At 41.0% G+C, this 24,140-nt stretch overlaps 1 protein-coding gene across 1 annotated transcript in view; it reads right to left on the bottom strand.

Moving 5' to 3' along the window:
* The window catches only part of ARHGAP24 (Rho GTPase activating protein 24), a 245,542-nt gene that overhangs the window by 186,104 nt on the left and 35,298 nt on the right, over positions 1-24,140 (bottom strand). The window contains exon 2 of the mRNA XM_075149903.1: positions 19,844-20,043. Coding sequence (XP_075006004.1) covers positions 19,844-20,023 — 180 coding nt within the window. The 5' untranslated portion in view covers positions 20,024-20,043. The remainder of the gene's footprint in view (positions 1-19,843; positions 20,044-24,140) is intronic.

The raw sequence follows: 24,140 nt of genomic DNA, 5'->3' as shown, positions 1-24,140 counted from the left end.
TCCAGGTGGGGCCATTCTCCCTGGCTGCGGTGTAGAGCACATTCTTTACATCTTGTCCTGCCCGGACTGGCCCAAGGGCTACTGCCTGAACTATCTCCTGTTTAATTTGTTCAAAGGCTTGTCGTTGCTCAGGGCCCCATTTCAAATTGTTCTTCTTCCTGGTCACGTGATAGAGAGGGCTTACGATCTGACTGTAACGTGGAATATGCATTCTCCAAAACCACACAACACCTAAGAAGGCTCGTGTTTCTTTTTTCCTAGTTGGTGGAGACATGGCTGTTATTTTATTGATCACATCCTCAGGTCAACAAATCAGCTCATGGATGGGAAGCAGGGAGTCTTGGTTGGTGCAATATTGCCCCCGGTGCACTGTTGTGGTAGTGATCGGCACCTGTCATTCTTTGACCCTCAGCAACCCCACAACAGAAGGGTCCTCTGAGAGACCAGGCAAGGTGGACAGCTGTTTAATTTCCTCCGTCTCCAAGGCAGCTATACCAAAAGCCCACCGGTACCCTTTTGGGTCCTTGAAATACCCTCTCCTGAGGTAGTCTATGCCAAGGATGCACGGAGCCTCTGGGCCAGTCACCATGGGGTGCTTCTGCCACTCATTCCCGGTTAGGCTCACTTCGGCCTCCAACACAGTTACCTCTTGGGATCCCCCTGTCACTCCAGAAATACAAATGGGTTCTGCCCCTCTATAGCTTGATGGCATCAGGGTACACTGTGCACCGGTGTCCACGAGAGCCTTATACTCCTGTGGGTCTGATGTGCCAGGCCATCAAATCCACACAGTCCAGTAAACCCGGTTGTCCCTTTCCTCCACCTGGCTGGAGGCAGGGCCCCTCTAGTCCTGGTCATCGTATTCGCTACCCACTTCTTGTAAGTATGAATCAGAAGTGCCTTTATTAAGGTCAGAAGTGGAGTCAGCCCTTCTACTCTGTCTGGGGAACTGCTCACTGGAGACTGGAGCAGCAGTTTTCCTGGAAGAACCCCCTTTTGTGGTTGTTTTTCCTTGCAACATATGTACCCCTGCCTGTAGGGCTGAGGTAGATTTTCCATCCCACTTGCTCATGTCCTCTCTGTGGTCACGCAGGTAAAACCACAGGGTGCCCCGGGGTGTGTACCCACGATATCTCCTCTCTTGAGCAGAGGGACGCTTACTCCTAATGGCTGAGATACCGGTCCGTATAGGTGGGGAGTAGGACATGTCCTCTTTGAGTTGCTGGACCTCCTGAGACAGTTTCTCCACAGCAGAGATGCAGACCAGCAGGGAAGAAGAGAGACTTTCTTCGTATTGCCGCAGTTGGCCAGCCAATTCATCCACCGTTTGTTCCTCTCCGTCTTTCCAGGTCATTATTGCCAATGAGTTTGCATGTGACGCTGGTGCGCTCCGTACAAACTTCCACCAAGGGTCGGTTGCATTTGACTTCATCTGGATTTTTGGGTAACTGCTCGTTGTTCAGGTCATCATAAATCACTTCCAGCATGGCTAATTCCCTCAGGTACTGGATACCTCTCTCCATGGTGGTCCGCTTGCCTGGGTGACGTATAACATCTTTCTTGAAGGGATACCTTTCCTTCACGCCTGACAGGAGTCACCTCCAGAGGCTGAGGATATTCTTAAATTGCTTATTAACCTTGGACAAAACCAAAACAATATTCCCAAGGAATACCAATAGATGTATCTTATCTACCCGGGGATGTTCAAGGTACTGACAATTTATTTTAATGAAGGAGACGACATCATAGAGGAAGGTAGGGAAGGTGCCATTCTGTATTTCCTCCATAAAAAACTTCTCAGAGGAAAAGGTATAATTGCTAATTGTCTTCATGAGGTGGTACCCAAAATACAGTAATGGCTTCATTACAAATCCCAATACCAAATTACGCCCAATGCCAGCGTTTTAATAACAAATCTCCCAAGCAAAACATCACTAATCACTGCAGAGCACAGCAGACTACAAAACCCAACACCAATCTTAAACATGTACAGCAAAAACAAGAGCACGGTGCAAATCAGATAAATTAATATTGAGAACAGATGAATCGCTATTGTGACCGTCAACTGTTAACAGATATAAATTCCTCAATATGCTCTAGTAAATCTGTTGTTATCTCAACCCTTCGTGCCCCACGTTGGGTGCCAAAAAGGACTGTTGTGGCTTAACCCCAGCCAGCAACTAAACATCACGCAGCTGCTTGCTCACCCACCACTCCGGTAGGATGGGGGAGAGAATCGGGTGGGCACAAGTAGGAAAACCCCTGGGTTGAGTTAAAAACAGTTTAGTTAAAAACAGTTTAGTAATGGAAATAAAACAAAGCAAAACAGTAATAATAACCATGATAACAACAACAACAGAATATACAAAGCAGGCGATGCACAATGCAACTACTCGCCGACCGCGTCTTGTGAACGGGGGGGTAGTCCCCCCCCTTTTTATACTGAGCATGATGTCACATGGTATAGAGTAGTCATTTGGCCACCTGGGTCAACTACCCTGGCTATGCTCCCCACCACAGCTTCCCCTGCACTTGGCAGAGCATGGGAGGCCAAAAAGTCCCTGGTGCAAGCACCACCCAGCAACAACCAAAGCATCAATGGGTCATCAACGCTCCTCTCATACCAAACTCAAAACACAGCAACCCCCTCCAGCTACTGGGAAGAAAGTCAACTCTGTCCCAGCCGGAACCAGGACACCCCCATTTTTACTCGTGTCTCCATATCACTTAAACTAAACTAATGCCCTGCCTATCACTGTGTTTTTCAGAAAAGCATTTGCAGAAATCCAGAGAAAAGCAGCCATAAACAACTCTCTTCCTGGCACACACTGCTGCTCAGGAACTCATGTGAACCATTACAGAATCTGTTTTTTCATCCCTCCAGTTGTAACTATTATTGCCCAGCATAATAAAAAAAATAGAGGAGTCTTCAGATCTTACTCCATTTTCATGCCAATGAAAACTTGCCCAGGCACCCATTTCAGTGTCACCTTCTAAATTTAGGAGTCCCATGGAAGTGCTGCAAGTGCCCCTTCTTGGCAGGTAACATCAAGATCTATTCGAACCATTTATGCCAGTCAGGAGTCTAGAGTAATCATTATTGTATATCAGTCTATTACCAACCTTAGTGGGTTTTATTGGTTTTGGGGTGTTTTTTTTTGTTGTTTTGGGGTGGTTTTTTTTTGTTTTGGGGTTTTTTTGTTTTGTTTGGGGTTTTGTTTTTTTTTGTTTTTTGTTTCTTTAAATAAAGTACAAAGCCAGGATCTGCTTTCATTAGAGGATTTAAGGCATTTGTCAATAACAGTACTTTCACTGTTACAACCTAAATAGCCTTAAACCAAAAAGATAGTGAAAGAAAAAAGTTACCATCACCACCACCAAAAAAAAAATTTAGCTGTTTTAGCAGATATGGAGTGATGTATTTATATAGGTTTGGAAAATCTGTGTAATAAAGTTTAAGTAAATGAAACTGTACCTGGAGTTATTAAAGTGATAGAACATCTGTTGTGTCTCAGAAAAAAAAGTAAATTTAACTCCCAAACTGCTACAATATTCATAAGACCCCAAGTGACACCTCTACTCAGAGACACAAGCTACCAGGTCATTGCAATAGCAAAGGTACAGGTTGCTTTTACATGTTTGACTTCAGGTTCATACCCCCGTCAGCACCTGCATTTTCTTCGTATTGTGTGCAGACAAGGCTTTTCACAGTATTTAATGAGTGCTTTGTCAGTCAAGCTGGATACAAAACCTAAAATATTTTCTACTTCTCCCTGAAAACAGAGACACTTCTGATCTAGTAAGGCACTTGTCAAATAGAATGTAGTCTTTGCTTGTTAAGGTAATGGTGATGTTACAACCCGTTACACCAGTCCAACTTTTTTTTTCCCCAGTGCTGCGAAAGCAGTAGATACACTGATACACCATGCTACAACAGTCATTAAGGGATACAAGGCTTGAGAGAAGTCTACAGTGAAGTAAAGCTGTGAAACCTGAAAGAAAACAAACCTTGCAATAACAGAAGAAATGGTGCTAACTGAATGACCTACTTTTAAAATCCACTCAACACTGTCAGCTAGATTGCGCACATTTTTCACCCCGACAAGAACAAGTGTGAGAGGCATATACACAGTCTGCATGTGTGTACCTATCCAAAACCCTCACTACTTACTCTTTCCCTTTGTTTTTATGCAAACCAACAAGGCCAAAGCCCAAAGCTGTCCTCTGGTTCCCAGAGCCTCTGTTCTAAAATTATTTCTACTCTTTTTACCAAGCTGTCCATGTAAAATGGCTTTTCCCAGAAATTTCGGTTGTCTTAGAAAGAGCTCATAGAAAAACATTGGATTCATTTGGAAAGTAACGTGAACTAGGAGCTTCAAAGCATCCTGCGGGATCACTCACACTTCAGATAGGAAGTCAAAACACTCATCTCCAACTCTCTTCCACCAAAATACTATCTTCAGCATTTTTCTTTCAGACAGTCTTTAACATGTTAGCTCTTCTCTTAGACAAGCACAGCTTCTTGCCTCCTCCCTGGCTCAACTCCACCACTGCCCAAAATCCAGCCAGATCCACAGCCAGTCTGAGCTCAGCAACCCTTCCTGAAACCTTCCTTCCCCCCCTCCTCCACATACTGCCCCCCCACTGAAGGGGGCAGGCAATAACGGCATTCCCTGCTCCTGGTGACACTGCTACCATCTGAGAGATATGCACCAGCGGTGCCCATAAGAAAAAATTATGTCGGCTTTCCAAAATTTCACACAGATAATTGTATCCCTTAGTAAATCTCTTCCTGAAATGATTTTGGTAGAGCAAACTCTACCTTACTGCAACATCACCTTTTGGGTCAAGTGAGAAGGCCTTATTCTTGCAGGCATCTCTTTCTCTCCCCTCCCAACCCTGACCATTGCATCTCTCAAAGCAGATGATCACAGTTTTCCTCTCTGGAGGGACTCTCTACCACCTCACTACTGCTGGGCACACAGTGGCCGAATTGTCAGCTGTCTGTGTAAGCAGTTAATAGAGAAATCTGTCATTCAACCTTCTCGCTGACTACACACGCATTAATGAACTCCACAATGTGCAGCACTTCTTTTCTGGGTAGTATCTTTTATTCACAGCCACCTTACATGAAAAGCCTTTATGCTCTTCCTGAATGTTTGCAACACATTGGGGACCTGCTGGACACAGTTCACAGGATAATGGGGGGGAGGGGGTTGCCTTTAGCTGGTTTCATTCTTCAGCAGTCATTTGTCCCATTGCTGGCATTACCACCAATTTGAGAGAAGCACATGCATTGTTCTAACATCTCAGAAATGCCTTGGCATTTTACTGTCTGGTTTGTTTAACATTATTATTCTATTGCCAAACATTAATTTAAAAGTGTCTACACACTGAGACTTAGAGAGCATTCTGTAAAAAAGCCCCTTTGTCCCTGAATCATCCACAGAGCATACCTTCATGAGCTTTACTATGAGCTGCCTAAGGTTTTAAAAACAATACTGGCTGAAGTCTTTTATGAGAGAGCACTACAAGCCAAATACTGAAGCTAATGCCATTTGCAGATGCACACTGTGTCTCACAAGCTGAGCCAAGCAGAATAATGCAAGCAAATAATTATCCTCTGAAGAAAACTGAGAGAATGTGAAGAATGGTGGTTAACAGAAGTCTTACCAACTCTTTAGGTCTGGAAGTCCAGCTCTTCCTTCCCACACCTGCTGTGAAACCCTGGTCCTGTTCTCTAGCCGCTCATTTCACACGCTGTTCCCTCCATCTCAGGTTACATTCTTCGAGCCTACACAACACAACTAAATTTTCTCATACAGGCCCCTCTGACCACTTCACCCTCCCTCCCAAGGTCAAATGCTTACATTCGCATCCAAATTCCCACAGCACCAGATTCAAGCCCCTCATCTGAAAAAGACTGCACAGCTCTGCATGCATATATTTAACCTCTCTCTGAAATTCCCCCTGCTTGCACCCGCTTGACGCTGCCAGCTCAAATTACACTCTGCAAGCTACAAATGTCAACTGGACTAGTTCACATTTGAGCTACTAGATCCACAAAGCACTTTCTCACTGGGATCCCAGTATTGGGCAGCATCCACCTCCTCTTCTTTCCACCAGTACTCCCATTGCAGCAGCAAAGAGATGGCAGGATAGGGGTGATGCAAATCCATCATCCATGCCCTGCATATGGTCTCAGTCCTGACACATGAATGCTGCTAGAGTAAGCCAAGTGTGAACAGTACTTAAGGGCCTTTCACCCTTGCCTGTCTCCTCCTACTTCCCCAGTTCTGATCCTCTCCCAAAGCACAGTGCAATGGGACAGGGAGGGAGAGGAGCAGGAGCACACTGTGGACATTTACAGTGGAGAAAACAATATCAGTTAAAACCAAACTAAAGAATGGACGCTTTCTGGCAGACTCCATCCCAGCCAAGTACATGAGCTTGCTCTTCTCTTCAATGGTAATACTTTCTTTTGTATAATAGGGTAGCCTGAAAGCTTATGAAGGAATACCTGCTTAGATACACAGGTGAACTCAAGCCTTTCAAAGTAAGAGAAGAGGGTCTGGAAAGCATCCTGCATTTCTGGGGTCCTGTAGCATACTGAAGACATACAACTGTTATCACTGCACTGGATGCAAGTCATGTGGCTGCCATTACAGAGAACATCACACAACTGAATTACCATGCACTGCTTTTGAGAGCTGTACTAAATGTTTGATACTCAAACATATTCAGGAAGGAAAGTATTTGAGAAATATTGGAATATTTGAGGAAAGTAATTTTTTTTGTAAATACAGTGAATACGCATCATTTGACTAATTAAACCCTTTTAACTTCTGAAACCTGGTGTCTTTTAACAGCAGTACTGGTACTGCTGGTTTTGTAACAGAGACCCCATGTTATCCTGAAATATGCAGAGGCAGCAAATTGAGCAGGACCCCCGGCAATGGAAAAGACATGGAGAGACACATCTGTAGAACAGACTTCATATGCAACACTGCTTTAGTTAGGACAAAATTGCTCCAGTGATCCAAAGAACAACAGCTCACATATATAGGTATTCTGAACATTACATCGGTATTTTCAGCAGGACACAAGTAACTGTAAGAAGTCCCAATGCTGTCATCTTCTAGGATACCAAGAAAAGCCGCAACAATTTAACCTAGCAGACCTTCCTTCTGTTTAATTAAACATTTCATTAGAAATACTACTGTACTTATGTATGAGTCATCATATCACAAAGGTGCAAGAATACAGCTGTGTTGTGAATGCAAGCCAAGAATAGGTATCTTGGTTTAACTTTGTGTTTTCTTCACGTCAGCTTAATAGCTTAATTAGCTTTACTCACAATGTTAAATACTCTCAGATTTAGACATTAAATCAGAGCAGTAGATGTGTTTTATTCACTCAGTTAATTGGATACTTTTTTCCAGTGTAGCAAAGGGACACCAAAATAATCACTGTGTTTACCAGACTAGCTATTACACTAAAGAGGTTAAAACAAATGCCATCATGCACACTTTTTTTTTTTTAAAATCGGATGTAATCTGTTTCTTGCAATCAGAAACACATCTACAGGCCTTGTGAGAAACATCACCTAAAACCAAGGGTCATAATGCATTGGTCCTAAAATCCTGATTTCACACTTGAGTAAAGGCTGGGTTTTCACGCTCCAAAGTCACAAGTGCCTTGGAACATGTAAAGCTCCTGCTTGCAGAGAAGGGAGAAGGACTCGGCCTTCTCTTTCCAATGAAGGCTGCTCCACAGCCGACATGAGCCAGTGAGAGCACTGATGTTTGATAGACTTAGTCTTTTCATTGGAATAAGTGCTTTATTAGAACTTGGAGACTATTTCAAGGAAAAAAGTTCACCATTTCCTCTCTAGCATCTCCTCAACATAAGATATGTGAATCCTTGTCTGCAACTGGCTGAGAACAGCTTGATTACTCATAAAATGCGAGATTTTACCTTGGTACAAGCCAGAGAGTAGAAAGTTATTTTATGCATTTCTTCTTATTGTCACATTATAAAATACTGAAAATTTATTTTCCTCTGTACCCTCCACCTCAGCTCAGGTTAACCTATTAAAAAATGAGGCAATTGGCCAGAAAATTGAAAGCCAAAAACTTCAGTACATCAAAAAGGTTGACACAGAGGCTCTGTATGTTTTATTTTTCAGGTGTAACTCGTACTTCTTTTTCCCAGATAGTGTTGGTTATATAAATGACATTATATAAATACAGAAAGAAAATGAAGAAACACACCTGGAATAACAATCAAACCCAGCAAGCAAAAGGAAAAAGATCTTCTGTTGATCTGAAGTTAGTTAAATGCAACATATATGTTTTACAGCCTAGACTGTGAAATCTAACATTGGACTTCTTCCAGACTAATCTGTGAATTCTCATACCAAACAACATACCTTCAGGAGTCCACTATTACACATATCTTGCTAAGCCTCACCCCCATGTAGCTTTTCACTCCTGCAAGATTCTTGGGGACAGAAGTTTTGATATTGTATGGAATTTAACACACCTTCATTTAAAGGAAAGCAGGTTTGATGCTCATGAGACTGATCTGGCATTTTTGAGAGGCATAAAGAAGGTTACAGCACAGTAAACTTCACGTTGCTACATCTTTTCTTTCCCGACACCACTGTACGTCTCATCCAAGCTCCACCCATGGCCAATCTCTCTGCTCTTAAACATTTATGTAAGGAATTGTGAAAACAGATTGATCTCAGTCTGCCTTTTTTCTTTATCATTTTCAGAGAAGTGCTAACAGGAGTTGTAATTAATACCAATCATGCTAGCATTTCTCATGTGGTGTTTTCTCAAAAAGTTCCTCTAGGCAATCTTTCCCCTGTTGAAAGGGATTATTTCTGTAAAAGTTAGTTTATATAGCACATCATCTGTCTCACAAGAAACTAGATCATTACGTTGGATTTAAGAGTATGCAGATGAAGAGGTAATATTGCATTCAACAAAAGATATCAAGAAAAGCTGTGAAGCTCACTCCATGGTTAGTGATTCTGTATTAGAAATGAAAGGTTTTATGATAAAGTGTACTGAGCAACAACTTCATTTGCAGAAAAATTATCAGGAGAATAAAAATTTTCAGCTTGGAAAAGCTAAACAGAATTTCAGTAATTGCTAGTACACAATGGGATAGGTATCACTTCTAAGCCGAGGGAGGAAATCTGGCACCTTATCACTAGGCAGTATGTGGCAAATAGTAACTTTAATAAGAATGACAAATTGAAGTTTTTAACAATATCCTTTCTCCCCACAAATACTAAACCTCTTCTTCAGATGTGGAGCATTATTTATTGCTCTTCAAGAGAGGAAAAGGCAAAGAAGGAAGAGGAAAAAAACTGCAAGTGTGTCTCATTCTCACTGGGCTCCAAAACATCTAAATGCTTCCATATTTTTTTCAAGCTGTTCACTTCCTTTTTTTTTACATCCCGCTAGAGTGCTTTTCAAAATGCATTTTTAGAATATGAAAGGTCTGATTAAACAGGCAAAAAAAGGAGTTGGTCCTCACCAAAGACCAAGTGGGCAGCCTGAGGGGTGGCCTCTATGCTCCTCAGAGCATAAGGACAGAAACATACTAACTACTCTAATAGGTATAGGACCATGGCAGGCAGGCTTTTCATTGCTCCCCATCCTTCACATGCCTAGCACTATTTCAAGGCTGAAACAGTCATCCCTCCAAAGTAAAGGAGACCTGCCATTTTGCCTTTGCTTATGGGAAAAAAGTAAAACTTAAGTTTAAAGCAACAGACATTATGGAAACACAGAGGGAAAAGGGGCAGGCGAGGAGTCCTAAAACAGAGCTGAAACCTATGGATTAGGTGAGGAAAGTCTACGCTGCTGGGCCACCATACAAGAAGATTCTTGTGAGATCCCCACTGTATTCTGGCAAATGCACATATAGTGGCTTACTAAAGCATCAGCTCATTACTTAAATCACAGCATTGTGTCTGTTTTCTGTCACCTGCATGACCAGATCATTACACTAATGCTTGGTTCTCGTCAACAGGCTTCCAAAACACATGCCTGTGTCTATGAAAGTCCTTAGTGCTCTTCAATTGCTTGTGGTCATTATTCAAGAGTTAAAAGCATTTGCTTTTTCTTGGAGATGCTGCAATTACTCACTCGGAGCAGGAGCTCGTTGTGGGTAGCTTTTAACGGGTTTTATTCTGCAGCCCAAGCAGTAACAAAGAAAGCCTTTGTTAGATCAACTTTTGTGCTTCAAGTCTGCTGAAAAGGATGTCCCTGCAGCATTAGAAGTTAATTTAGTTGCTTCTGTTACCATTCAACCCTTGGCCTCTGTTGTGAGGCTGCCAACACAAATACCGCCTGTGATGGCCATTCTCATAAACTTGTTCTGTACGAAAGGATTTGAGATGTCCGGCTCAGCTTGTCAGGGAACACGTGGCGACCCAAAGGCTCTAATAACCAAGACACCGAGGAAGGGCTTTTTTGTCCACAGTGTCTATGTTACATAGCATGTCTTCACCATTTCACTGTGTTTGAACTTGCATAGGATTCAGGTCATTTTTCATGTGATGAGCCTAAGCTCACACAGAAGAGCATTTATGCAGTCCAGCTGAATGACGCTGAAATCAGTGGACTTGTAAAAATGTTGCTAAAAATTATTGCTAGAATCGGTCCTCAGTTACTACAGCAACAATGTTAAATAAGTCCCTTAGCAATATTCAAGGAAATAAGCAAGCACACCTAGGATTTCTTTAAATGGGGACATTAACTACAGCCTACACAAGATAATGCAGCACCAATCGAACTTTTCCACATCTCAAGCATTCTCTTAATAGCATACGCTAAGCTAGAAGCTACCTGCAGCAGCCTCAGGTTATAAATTGATCAAATGTCACTGAATTTGATCAGTCAGGCTCCAAAACACAACAGCTGTATCTATTAATTATCTCAAGTGTTTGCCCTTAGACAAAACAAACTTATCGCATAGCCTCTGCTGCCCAAATTAATGGGGTGCAAAAAAAAAAAAAGTTACTTTTATAACGGTTAAAGCTCCACATACGCTTGAAAGAGAAAGCATTAAATTTATTTAAAGATTAATTTGGAGATTGATTTCCACAGAATTTCACCTTATACCCTCAGATGTGCTGTGTAGCAGTATTCACATTAGTTGCTTTACTCTACTGGTACAACAGCTATTAAGCAAGGAAAGCTACTACAGAGAAACATCTAGAGCAGACCATTGCTGTCCAACTGAATATGACAAAAGGCATTGCACTGCATTGGAGTTGATAATACAAAACCACTGGCATGATTAGGAATTTAGATCAGCAGTCTTTCAGACAACAAGGTGGTAGTAAGACAATCAATGACAACCGTTACAACATAACATCTGGTATATTTTTTAACCAGCAGCAGCCTGACACCGTCCTTACTCCTCTCCACACAACTTCATTAACCTGTTAAATATACATTGATTAGCATCTAACAGAAATGCATTTTTCATCTGGCAGGCAACAGAGAAAAGCAGAAAGAGAGTATCTCCCCTCTCCTCCCTGCCCCAAATGCTGTCAATTGGCATGAGCCAGAAATGGAGAGGAAAGGAGAGAGGGAAAGATGGTGCAAGCATAAAAAGAAATGCAAGACTCAAGACAGTTACAGACTGGGCAGCCCCACCACCATGGAAAAGCAATTTTGTACATGTAGCAGCTTCTCACATCTGGAAGTATTGCTTATCCATGAAATGCAGTGAAGCATACTAAGGGTTTAACTTTAGTTCAGAGTTAGCAAGCTATTACAAACAAGCTAGTTCCCTGGTCCCACAAAGCAAAAGGTGGGGGCAGTTCTCTGAACATTTGGACTAAGCGGATGCATTGGCCACCAAGAATTGAAATTAAGCTGTTGGCTAGTTTACATCTTATTAGAGCGCCTATCTTTTCCAATCCAACAGCAGCTGTTGGCTGAGTCTAATTATACACACGGTTTATACAACACATGGTAGCATACTTGAGAGCTTTAGCTCTGAATGCACACATGGGTCAATGGTGCTAGCATTTTCAATCAATGCCACGAGGCATTTTTGCTTTGTTCTATTATAAAAATATTTACTAAAACTAATTTCCCAGTTTGGATTGATTAAAGATACAGAAGTCTGGAAACATGTATTTGTTGTTCCCAAATGGCTTTGGAAGAGGACCTGGGGCTGTACTGCCTGCCACATAAACAGGCAGTCTCAGATGGGATCATCTTTTCTTTACCATCCTGACTTTCCGAGTTTGGTTATAACAACAAAAAGTCCCAGTCGAATACACAAGTCCAAACACCATGAAAGGTTCACATTTCCCACCTACAAAACTGTCTCAACTCAGGGAATTTTGAACTTCAGTCACTAGACCGGTTTTCTGACATTCTCAGATTTGCACAGCATCTAGGCCCATTGCTTGGGTTTTTTTTTGTTTTGGGGGAGGTGGGTGTCAAAATACATCAAAGAGGCTGATTGTGGAAAATACTTACAAACTTTTAGCTTTAGTTTAAACTGAAGACCTACTCAGGCAGCTAGTGGAACTGCTGGGGGCATGGGGAGTAGGAAGGTAACCATTTAATCTGTTATTTTCCAAGTCATCAAATGGGATGGAGACACTGAACCATGTCAGAGAGCAACAGCTGTACAGCTGGCCCTTTATGAATGCTATAGATACTGGGAGAGGAAGGGGGCAGCTATTTCACCAGCCAATGTATTCAGAGGCAAAGGAAAACCCAGGGGAAGTTGAGGTCAGAACTGGATCTGAAGAGAAAGAACAGCAGCAATGCAAGAAGGATAAAGACTGCACCTGAGAGCTGTTTTGAAAATTCACTCAAGTTCAGGGAGAATGAAAAACTACAAGCCCTCAGGAATTAAGTATGCATAGATTTAAATGAATTGGTACAATAGCAGGATAGTAGTTTATAGATGTTACCAGTACAGTCACAGACAATGACACAACTGCCACATGCAAAGCTGACTAAGAGAGACACTGAATACTGCTTGCATTGCACTGAAACCTAAAAACCATCTTCATGGGGGAACTGCATTTCCAACAGTGTAAGCTGGGGCAAAGCACTGAGCAAGAATTACAGAATCCATAACCTTGCACAGTGTTTAGTGACCCGCCTGTAATTAATGTGGCTTTTAATGCTGAAGGAGAAACCTTTTTTCTTCCTGTGAAAATTTTTAAGACTCCTACTGGGCCAAGCCCAAGGCCTCCAAAGTTTTTCAAAGGAACAAAACAAAGAACAATTACTGAAAATTCAAGTTCACATTTTTGGACTGAAAGAAGCAGAAAAGGGGATTAAAGTTGGAATTTGATCACCTCCAAGATGAGCACCTCAGTGACTGACCTTGTGGCTATGCGTCTCAGACTGGGGACAGAAATTCAGTCCTGAGAATTTGAGAACCTTTCCCAAGCAACAGAACAATGGCATTAGAAACACCCTGGTTTCAAATAAACTTAGTGTTATCACACTGATCTCTTTTGTACAAAATTCCCATGGGTATCTCCTGACCAAAGTGTATTACACCTTTAATAGCACTGACATAAGTCATGCAGTGAAAAAATGTGTCTACGAATAAGTTGCTGAAACCTGCAGCAATAAATGACTTAAAAACTTACAAGTATTAGAAATAGCAGAACATTCTACTGTATGTAAAAGCCAAGACCTATCCTTCAATAACCATCCCTGTATTCCAGAAATTTCACTTTTGCAACTTGAGTTGCAAAAGCCTGCATATATTCATATACTTGAGGAGCCTTCTCTGAAAACCCATAAAAAAGGCCCAAAGCAGTTTTGGGGCTTTCACTTCACTTTCTGCACTGAACAGCCACCACTGTAGCAGTTCACTACGTGAGAAAGACCAGGCTTTAGATTGCTTTGCCTGTTGCCATGCCAGGTCATATCCGTTTCTGTCTCGCGTAGGAAAAACGCATGAGATTCTGCTATTCACATCAGACAGGATACAACTCTTCTTGCCTCATCTGAAACTCTATCAGTGATAGAGTTAAGAAGTTAATTTTCAGTTTAAAACTTGAGAGACCTTATGTTCAGTGGATGGACATCAAGAATGATCAGAAAGAAAAAAAATGCACTTATAAATAGAAAGGTATGTTACACAGAGGCTTCTCTTCTTTCAACTAAGTGTTTCAAGAAACAGGAAATATCATTACACCAGCAACACGTGGCTAACCCAAAATCTGTTTCTAGTTTGCACAACGAGTGCAAAACTGCAACAAGCAGTACCTTACTTTAGTGAGCTTATACAAAGTCAAAAGCCATAAAGGGAAAGAAAATAAAGGAGGGATCACACTGCAGACTGCCGAAAGACAACAGGATAGCAAGAACAACCAGGCTACAACTGCGCTGAGTTCAGTGCAAGCCAACTGCTCTGCTACAACCTGCAGTGCAAGTTTACCCACCAACAAGCACGCCACGAGCAGAAATTATTAGAAGGGGCCTATGTACAGTCAGTCACAAGGAGGCTCCATTCAGACATCTGAAAAAGGGGGCCAATATTTCTTGTCTACTTCATATTTTTTTCAGACAAAGTTCAGCAAGACCAGCTGGAAACCTTTTATCAGGACTGCTCCAGAGCGTGTTACTATCTCAGGAAGTCATTGGCAGCTAACTGCCTTTGCAGAATACCATGTCATTTGACTTTTTTAAAACCTTCATCTAAGGTGTGTTGGACAGCCTTCTGTTCCACTGCATTCACATGAACTGTTTAAGGTGTGCATTCTGATGCATTTTTTTGTGGAGGCTTTTTATTTGTTTGGTTTTTAAGTTCCGTATTCACCACCTCAAAAAAATGTATCCAATAGCCAATAATAGAAAACCTTTCTGGTAAATCCTTTCGTTACTGGCAAACATCACTATTGGTCTCAAGAAAATCCTATATAATTTCATCCAGCACATGGAGTTTTCAGTGAAATTCCTCAGAAACATGCTTTCTCTATCAACCCCCCACATTTCTTGTGACACCTGCATATTGTATTTGATTAATTTCTCCCTTACAGTTTGCAATAGGTTTTAGGAAACTCGGTATTTCAAAGCACTGCTCCTACACAGGTGAGGGTTCACCCAGTAGCACATGTCCGATACCCAAGACAGTTTCTGTTTCCTAGACTAATAGCAAGTGTTTTATCTAGAAATGAAGGAGGGGAAAAAAAATCATCAGTGGTCTGGACACTCCTTGCCGTTTTCACATCAAGTCGCTGAATTTGCTCTGTGAAAGGTGGAGTTTTGAGCAAGGCCCAAGAAGCCAAGCATGCAGAGACCTGGTGCTTCACATCATCCCCTACGCAAGACTGAAGGAGCTGCTCTTATAAGTCAAAGCAGTATCTACTGAGAAGCTGTTTCACGTGCTACACTGCTCTTCAGTATTTACACGAAAGCTGGTTCTTGTGGCTTTCCAAAGACAACGACCAGAGTGAATAATAGTCTGATCTCCCTTACTGAAAATCCTCTAGGCAACAAGGAGATACGGCCATTTCTTGTGATGCAGTTTTAAAGTGCATGTACAATGAGGTTTTTTCCCTCCACCCAGAAATGTTATCCATTCCCTTTTAACTTGTAAAGAAGCATGATGCTCAATCTTTAATTATATTCAAAACTAATACTGAAATATTTCCCCTACTGACAGGCTAAGTTTCAAATTATGTAATTATCATATTAACTTCTATTTAACAAATTCATTAGAAGCTTTATTTTAATTTAAAAATGCAACTGAAATTTGTCATGTTTCCTGTTAATGCCATTAAATGGGTTTTTCTGTCAATGGAATTTTTACACAAATTGAATTAAATGGGAAACACATATTTTGCCAGAAAGCAATACTTCAAAATATATTCTGTTTGTACATCACAGTCAGTCTTTCCCCTACAGACAAAGGGTGACCTGTACTTAAGATTCCAGCTGCCACTTACTCAGTTTCAACCAAAGACCAATTCAAATTCCACATTTAAGATTCACACCTTAGCATTCAAATCTGCTGTCCCTTCCTAGGGTTTGTCTAAGATCCTGTGAGCCACTGAATACTGTTTAGCATTACTTACACCAAAATTAAGAGCTTTACAAGATCTAGAAGATAAAAACTGCACACCACAATGTTCAGGATGGGATATAAACTGAAATAGCAGATCATCGTCTGCTTTCAGGCATATACCAACAAGTATTTCTTGAAGGCTTGTTCACAGTCCTTTAAGATCTCTCTACTGTACACACCTCAAATTCAAGTCGATAAACCAAGTTGAGTGGCAACGATATCAAATAGGTGCCTAAGCCTAAAACACTGTTTTGACTGGATGAACTTGCCCATTCTTGTTCATTTACAACCTCATATCAATGATGCTCCATCAGTACAGGTTACTTAGCTTTGAATCCCATAAATTCACTTCCTCAGTAACACCAGGAGAAAGCAACAGCAAAGCTGCAAAAAGGAGGTGATGCTTGGAAGCTCCCTCCTCCTGCTCACAAAACCACAGAAAAAGCATGCTGTCTCACTGAGGAGGCTCTGACTTCCTCCTCCCATGTTCAATTAAGACCATGCCAACCCAGACATAGCTGGAGAAGTTAACCGTAGGCAGAGAAGAAAGCAAGAAATACATTTTCATGGGCTGCATTTAAACAACAACTGTACTGTGAAACGGGGAATGCTAAATGCTGATTTCTCTCAGCTGCCCACATTTCAAGCTTGGATAGCTGACCTTCAGATCTAGCATAATACTAGCTGTCTAAAGCATAACGGCCTGTCAGGAGTAAGGTGACTTACCAAGACAGTAAAAAGAATTAACAAGACAAAATCCAGTATCACTTCCAAGAAGTGAAAATGACACAGAATTATCAGAAATCAGATTTTATTTCTTCACATGGCTTGGTCACTATTTGTTAGGTTTTTTGTCTTCCGGAATTAACTAGATAATTGCTATCCATACCTGCATCTTCAGTAAACAGAAATGCCGTCTTTGCCAGATCCCCAGAGACATTTCAAGGATATCAGAGCAAAAGATAGCTGCTATTCTTACTGATAAAACATTACAAGGGAAAGATTCTTGTGTTTGATGATGATAAAGAATCAATGACACTTCACTGACCCTGTCTGTAAGACTAACAGCTGTATACTGCTTTTTCTTCTGTTGTTCTTCACTAGCCTTGTGTGCCTGTAGGTGTCTGACACAGGTTGGCAGAGACATTTCCCCACACTCACGCTGATAGTTAATGACTTTTAAATTTAATAGTCTGACACCAAGGAGATGTACACATATTGACTAAAGCATATGTGGTAGCTACCTATATTACTAATATAAGTAATACTTAAAGCATTTACTGATGGTTTAGACACAAGATGTTATTTCTTTTCTTTACTCCCATTATACAGTCACTTGTAGAATAAAGTCTGACAGATAATAATATTTTTCTGAAATTCAGTTCCATTCACATCGCCATCGCTTTCAAAAACACAAACATCGTGGAGTAATTTCTGGTACAGACTGGACAGAACCCAAGCCCAAATGTTAAGCAGACTAGTGCTCAGGATACCTACTGAATTCACACCAGAAGCTGGATTCTGCTTTTCTCTGATTAGCTTAAGGCTGTGAACATAAACTCACTGGCTTGTCTTGTCCTCTCCTGCTATAGTTCTTCCACCTTCTATAAATATATATACACAAGGTGTGCAAGTAGAGCATTCCTCAGGACGAGTAAACACTGCTCTCTGCCTCCTTCCAAACACAGCCAACCAGTAAGCAAAATAAAAACTACTATCCAATTTGGAAAAAAGCCTTATTAACTCTCTTCCATTATATTACTGTCTAAAAGAATTATTGTACAATTGTACATTGTACGGACTGTACAATCCAGTAGTGAATAAACAGGTATTTGTCCTAAATACAGATTCAATACTACATGGCTAATATAATAATATAACAAAATACTGCTTGCCATTTTCTAATGATATCCCTATGCTCTGAAAATTCATGGTATCAGTAGTTTTTTGCTTTAGCTCTCCACAGTAAGAACAACAGGATTCCCAGACGGTCATAGCGATTTTCTTGTCAAAGTTAATGCAGCAAACCCTTCAATGTAATTAAATGGGAAAAAAACATTTCTGTACATGGCATTGAACCTGGGACATATTTCAGGAACTGATACTTGCGCAGTTTGCTTCAGAAACATTCCAAAGCTACACCAAAGTGAGATATTGACTGATCCTAATTTGGACGGGCCCATTCATTTTCCAAACCTGTTGGCATATTTTAAGTTACATTTCTGTTGGCACCACTTCTTCCCACTTTGTATCTCTAGGTCTTTATGACCTTACTTGAGACTTAAGTGGAAAACTCAAACAAACTTTTAATTATTTAATCAACTGCTACTATCAAAGGTATCAGAAGATCGGAATCACCACCTCCATTTACAAAAGGGAGGCAGCAAAGTCAATAGGGTCTTCTGAAGTCATCCCGCAGGTCAGTGGCAGACAGACAAGATGATAATTTGGGCTCCATAGTGCTGTACAAACCTCCATGCAATACAGAATTATGTCACCTCTCAAAAAGCAATGAAGTCCTTGCATGCAAACGTACTGGCAGATGTCAAGTGCTAGGAAGCAGAGTTGTATTCTGGAAACCCAGGCTCTGGCCCATAAACATTTTTATTTTGATGGCTGCTTTTTACACTGTTGATTAACAAAATATATATAGTGAAAGATACATTTGATTTCCCAGAAATTATTAGCTATTTCATATCCAAAGTAGTAACACTAACATATAATTCGTAAATATGCAGTGTGTTATTTAATTAAACTATACTATCCGGGATAATTGTGAAATTGGTACTTAGAAATTAACTCGTATAAGAACCTTCTTTGGGAACAATTACCTCAAGACTGAACAGTTTTCTTAACGCATGCACCATAATGCAAGCTGTAAAGCTTGACGAAGTGTCATGACCTGTTCCATACAGGAAGCTAGATTAGATGGGTATTACATCTCTGAAATTCCACATAAAGGTACACCATCAAAAATTTAGTAGTCATAGAAAGTATGAGTGCGGTTATATTTTAATATCTGCATAGAGATAACTCACAGATGTCAGAGCTTTTTCTGAAGTCACAAGCACCTAAGAAATTATTAACACATAGGATTATCATACTCCTGTAGGTGCTAGCACAAGATCTCTCTTATTATCACAGAGGCTCAGACCTGCCCTGACCTGAAGGGCAGCATTATTTACTCTACTCTTACGGCACTCTAGCAATAGGCAGCCCTAAAGCATGCTGGTGAAAAAGCTAAATAAATAGGAAAATAGATGAGCATTAAGGAGCAGTAAATCACCACAACAGAACCAGGCAGCAGAGACCAGTCTGTTCCACATTACAGATGGCAATGTATTCAGGCTACAGTCTTATCAGATTTCCTATTTGGGAAGACACAAAGCAGGGATACTCCGCATTTTAAACAGCAAAAAAAAAAGCAGTATCTTTTCAAATACAGCTTATTCATCTGCCTCAATCAAGTCCATCTGACTGACTTTTGCTACTTGAACTTCATGTACACTTCACTCCCTTTAAAATGCTGCAATGAGAAAACCTGACCTGGAAAAGGAAGTTTTAGAAACAAGCCTGACGGGGAAACCACACTAACTGCCAAAGCCTGACTCAGTTTTGTGTTCACTGTAATCAAAATCCCAAGTTGTACTGAGTCAGTGACAGAGATGGAGAGGTTTGGTTCTTTAAACACCAGACAATTCTGCTTGCATTAACTTATTTTCCTCCCACACCTCCCATCCTGTCCCCTCCTTTTGCTCACCAAGGGCTTGGTTTCATCTTCATCTTTGAAATAGTAAAGCTGGTCGCCCTTGAGAACAAACCAGCGTGTGTGCCAGGTCTTGACGAAGCCTCCTTGCTTCCGCAGCCACCCACACTTAATGGCACCATGCCGCCCTTGGCTCGGCGGGGGAGTCTCTGCACAGCCATTGTGTTCTTCCATACTGCGACTGGGCAACTCTCCTGTTGAGAAAACAAGAGGAAAAGGTAAAATAATTAGATTATTATCCAGGCAGTAACTTGCTCCTTTCAACACAGCTGGAAAAGAAACACACCCCAACTACAAAGGTGTGCTAGAAAAGCATTTACCATCTGCCTGCTTATTCTCATGCTAGCACCCCATCAGCTGAGAGAATATTACTTGCCTATAAAAGACAGTAATAATAATGAACTGAGTTGCTAAAAAGCAGGCAAGAGGCAAAAGATTTGTTCAAGTACAGTGTAAGACATTTTAACCCGCACTGAGGAAGACATCAGCTGTTTCTTGAGGTGAGTTCTGCTGGATTACAGGCAGCAACAAGGAATGAATTTACAGTGCATCTTCAGACTAAGGAAAGCAGTATGCTTCTCACTACCGGACCTCCCCATTTAATAATCCCTGACAGACTTGGGGCTTTCAGGGAATATTAAAGAAGCCTCTGCTTCTCCGGGGCTTAATGTATTCCAACCAGACAAGCAGGCGTTTTTTTTTGTTTTGTTTTACTAAAGTCCATTTAATGGAATGGTGACAGTAAATACAAGAATAGCTGCATATCCCCTCATACAAGCAATCGCCTGACTGAAGTGGGTGTGTGTCCAGCCACGCTTATTACAGACATTTTGCAAATCACACAGAATTTTGGTGCATCGACTCAAGGCACGAGAAGTGTGTCAAAACCAGAGCTGAAGTGTGGAATTAAACTTCACAAAGTTTCATGTGGCTTTCGGCCTTGTTAAAACTATACTTTTTAACCATCTCTGGACAGTCACAAATCTTCCTTATGTATTTTGTACATACAGTCATGCAGTCATGTGCTTAACCTTCATGGTCAAAAGGGTTTTCCTGATCCCCTATTAAGTCTAGAGCTCAATGATTTTGAGCTACAAGTTCTGATATTTTCAGCTGAAATACAAATCAAACCGAGACCTGTATGTGCCACACAGTGTACACCTAAACAGAAGAAAATGTGACTATAACCACAAACACAGCAGTGTGCAAAATTACCAGTGAAATTTCATTGTCTGTAAGTGCTTGAAGAACAACAGGTTCTTTTCTTTCTAGACTACTACTGCCAGCCTTTTTTGCCTAGTCAAGAACTTGCACAGCTGTTACGGCCTGGGAAAGCTGGCTTAATAGGGAATTTATTTATTGTTTCTAAACATCAGAGTGGGAAAAGAAAAAAATATTCTAGACATTGCAGGCAGGAGACATCTCTGACTAAGAATATCTAGACTGAAACTTCCTGTTCCGACTTTGGCAAAGTAGATTGGTGAGTCCAAGCCTCACCTCACCTGTGCTGCTCCGGTCCCCCCTATACAGCAACAATACTGTTACTGAACATAGTACAGACATCAGCATCGCAAAGGTATGTGCTCAGCTTCTAAGTTAGATTAGAAACGGAGATACACATTAATTTGATAGACGAGACCATCCCTCTGACAATTAATACAAGTACTTTGTCTGGATAGTGTTACATCATTGTGAAATGAATTGCCATATAACCAAGCAAGAAGAAATAAATAGATTAATTGATTCCAGTCAGGAGTGTTTTCCAGCCCATTTTTCCTTTGGCTCTTTTCTTCCTACCATTCACACTTATCCTCCTTTGGAACAATTTCTCCAGCTGCCATCTCTGCTATGCGTTTACATCTTTTACTTTTAATACCCACACATAGCCTGTTGTCACATCCCTGCTTTGGGCTGGACCCTGGAATCCAATCTCCGTGATTAAAATTCTTAACTGCCCTGTGCCACTGAGGTTAATGGGCCTCAACACGAGCACAGAGGTTTCATTGCACAGTACAAATTGCAGGATCAAAACTTAAATCACTTGATATTCTTCTCAGAAAAAGAAAATCTTTTTCCTGCCTCTTTAGAGTTCACCTAGAGTCACCCAGAACACTTTTACTGTTACATTTACTTGAGCAAAGTGTCCCTACAAAACATACAAATGTGTCTGGCTCTCAGCAGAGCAGATAAAGATTTTTTTTGTGCCTGGGGTTACAACTACATTCTAACAAGAATAAACCAGCTGATAAACCCTCAGACCACACAGACAGAGAGTTTCTGTGAGGGTTATGTACCATCAGAGTACACACTCTGACAACTGCAGCTCCGGGGCTGTAGAGTATATCAGACGTTGCAGTGAGTTTCTGAACTGAACCTTACCTCCTTCCAATCTGGAACTGGCAAATGGAGATTCAACTACCACAAGCAAAATTAACAGCTTGCTTTCTCAGTGCCTTGTTCATAAACGTCTGCTCACACTTTAAGGTGGTCTGGGCTCTTGTAATATTTTTCATTCACTTTGCACTGTAATAATTAACTATGAATGCAACAAAGCAGTGGCCAAACAGCCTCTGAAACCCCTACAGCTTTCTTGTTACCTTAGCTCTCTTACTTGTTACCTTAGCTCTTTAGGAGGAAGAAGGCAGATTAAGTGAAATTATTTGCAATAAGCAACGATCAGATAATCTCCAAGAACTGATTTCATCCATACACAGCAGGCTTTATTAAACTGACTTGCACCCTATCTTTGCTTATCACCGTGTGTGGTGAAAACGTGTCAGGAATGATAAGAGACTTAATTGTGCTATATGAGATCATTCTCTCCAAAAGGAAATACACCAAACTCGTATTGGCATTTTTTGAATATGAGCAGAAATATCTTGGATGATGCTGGTTTTTGGCTGGGCCAAAGTAGATGTCAAGAAGCAGCCCTCCAACTCACATCCTTAGAAAGTAAATTAGCAAATATTTTAAGGAAACCATTGTAAACAGCAGGTAAGTTATTGCAACTGAAAAAAGGAAGGAACAAAACCATTACCCAGAGGCTACCCCCTGCTTTTTGCTTCACAACCACAGAAAATCACAGCTCTCAGCTTCAGCTAACCTGATCAGTTTATCTCTGCTGCTTGGGCCAGCCTCAAGGCAGGAACAAAGGAAGAGTTTAAATACAGTAATTAGGTATATCACTTCAGTGTTAAGGACATCAGATCCCTATTACACTTGGACCACAAACAAGAATCTAAATACTAAAGTCAAAAGCAATTAACTACTTGGATGAAAGGCTATTTTTAATTTCGTTCCACAAAGTCACATTTCACTGACATTGACACCAGTGTACGAACTAAGGATTTGGATTTTAGCTAGCCAGGGAAAATGTTAATTGATTTACATCTCTTTGTCTGGTAAAATTTATATCTTAAGCTATTTCTGCAATACTAAAACAAATGAGGTGTAGGAGAGATGACATTCTACTGCTCTCAAGTCCTCACAGGCACGTGTAAGATCTCCTTTAAAGCAGTACTATATCCTTGGACACTTTCTGTACAAAACAGTTGTATTATTTCATTTATTAGTGATTTAATTCTCTTCAGCAGTTAAAATTTCAGCCATCTAACTTGTTTTTGTTAAGATGAATTGTATTTCATCATGAGATTAAGTTTATTTGTTGTTTTCCATCTCTCCTTTCCTTTCAGAATCTGCGTACTACAAACCAGACTCGGAATCAGAAATTCCAGCAGCTGGCTCACTTTCACTAGTTGTTTTTACAGCTGTTTCAACACCAAGATCATAAAAATAAATTGCAGAAATATCAGGGTGCTGGCACTGATGTAGAGAACAGCGAGGTGCAAACAGTATGTAAATAACACATGACAAAGTGTGGAATTACATCAACATACTCCAAGTCCTCTCACTCTCATGAGACGAGGCAGAAAGCCATGCATTTTCAAGCACTAAATGAGCATATTCCTCAAACCCATCTTCTGAACGGGAAACGCAACTTGTACTTGCTGCCAGAGTCAACTCTACTGACTTGGCCAACCTCCAGCTTAGGTAATGACCAGAACTGAACAAATGCTACATGGTCTATTTGTTTGGGGCTGGCTGTGGGCTAACTCTCGTGGGCTTGTCTGGACATCGGGAGTGCAAAGTAAACAAAATGAGAAATGTTCCCTGACGCACTGGCTCTGCATCAACGTCTCCTGGTCCATGGAGCCCATCGCCATCCACGACTGCTGGCCCCAATCCATCCTTTCTCTGCTCGCATAAGGGCATCTGCCTCTCTCACTAGTCT

The sequence above is a fragment of the Calonectris borealis genome, chromosome 4 (genome assembly GCF_964195595.1).
Source record: "Calonectris borealis chromosome 4, bCalBor7.hap1.2, whole genome shotgun sequence".
NCBI classification, from domain to species: domain Eukaryota; kingdom Metazoa; phylum Chordata; class Aves; order Procellariiformes; family Procellariidae; genus Calonectris; species Calonectris borealis.
This window is presented reverse-complemented; position numbering and strand designations above follow the sequence as displayed.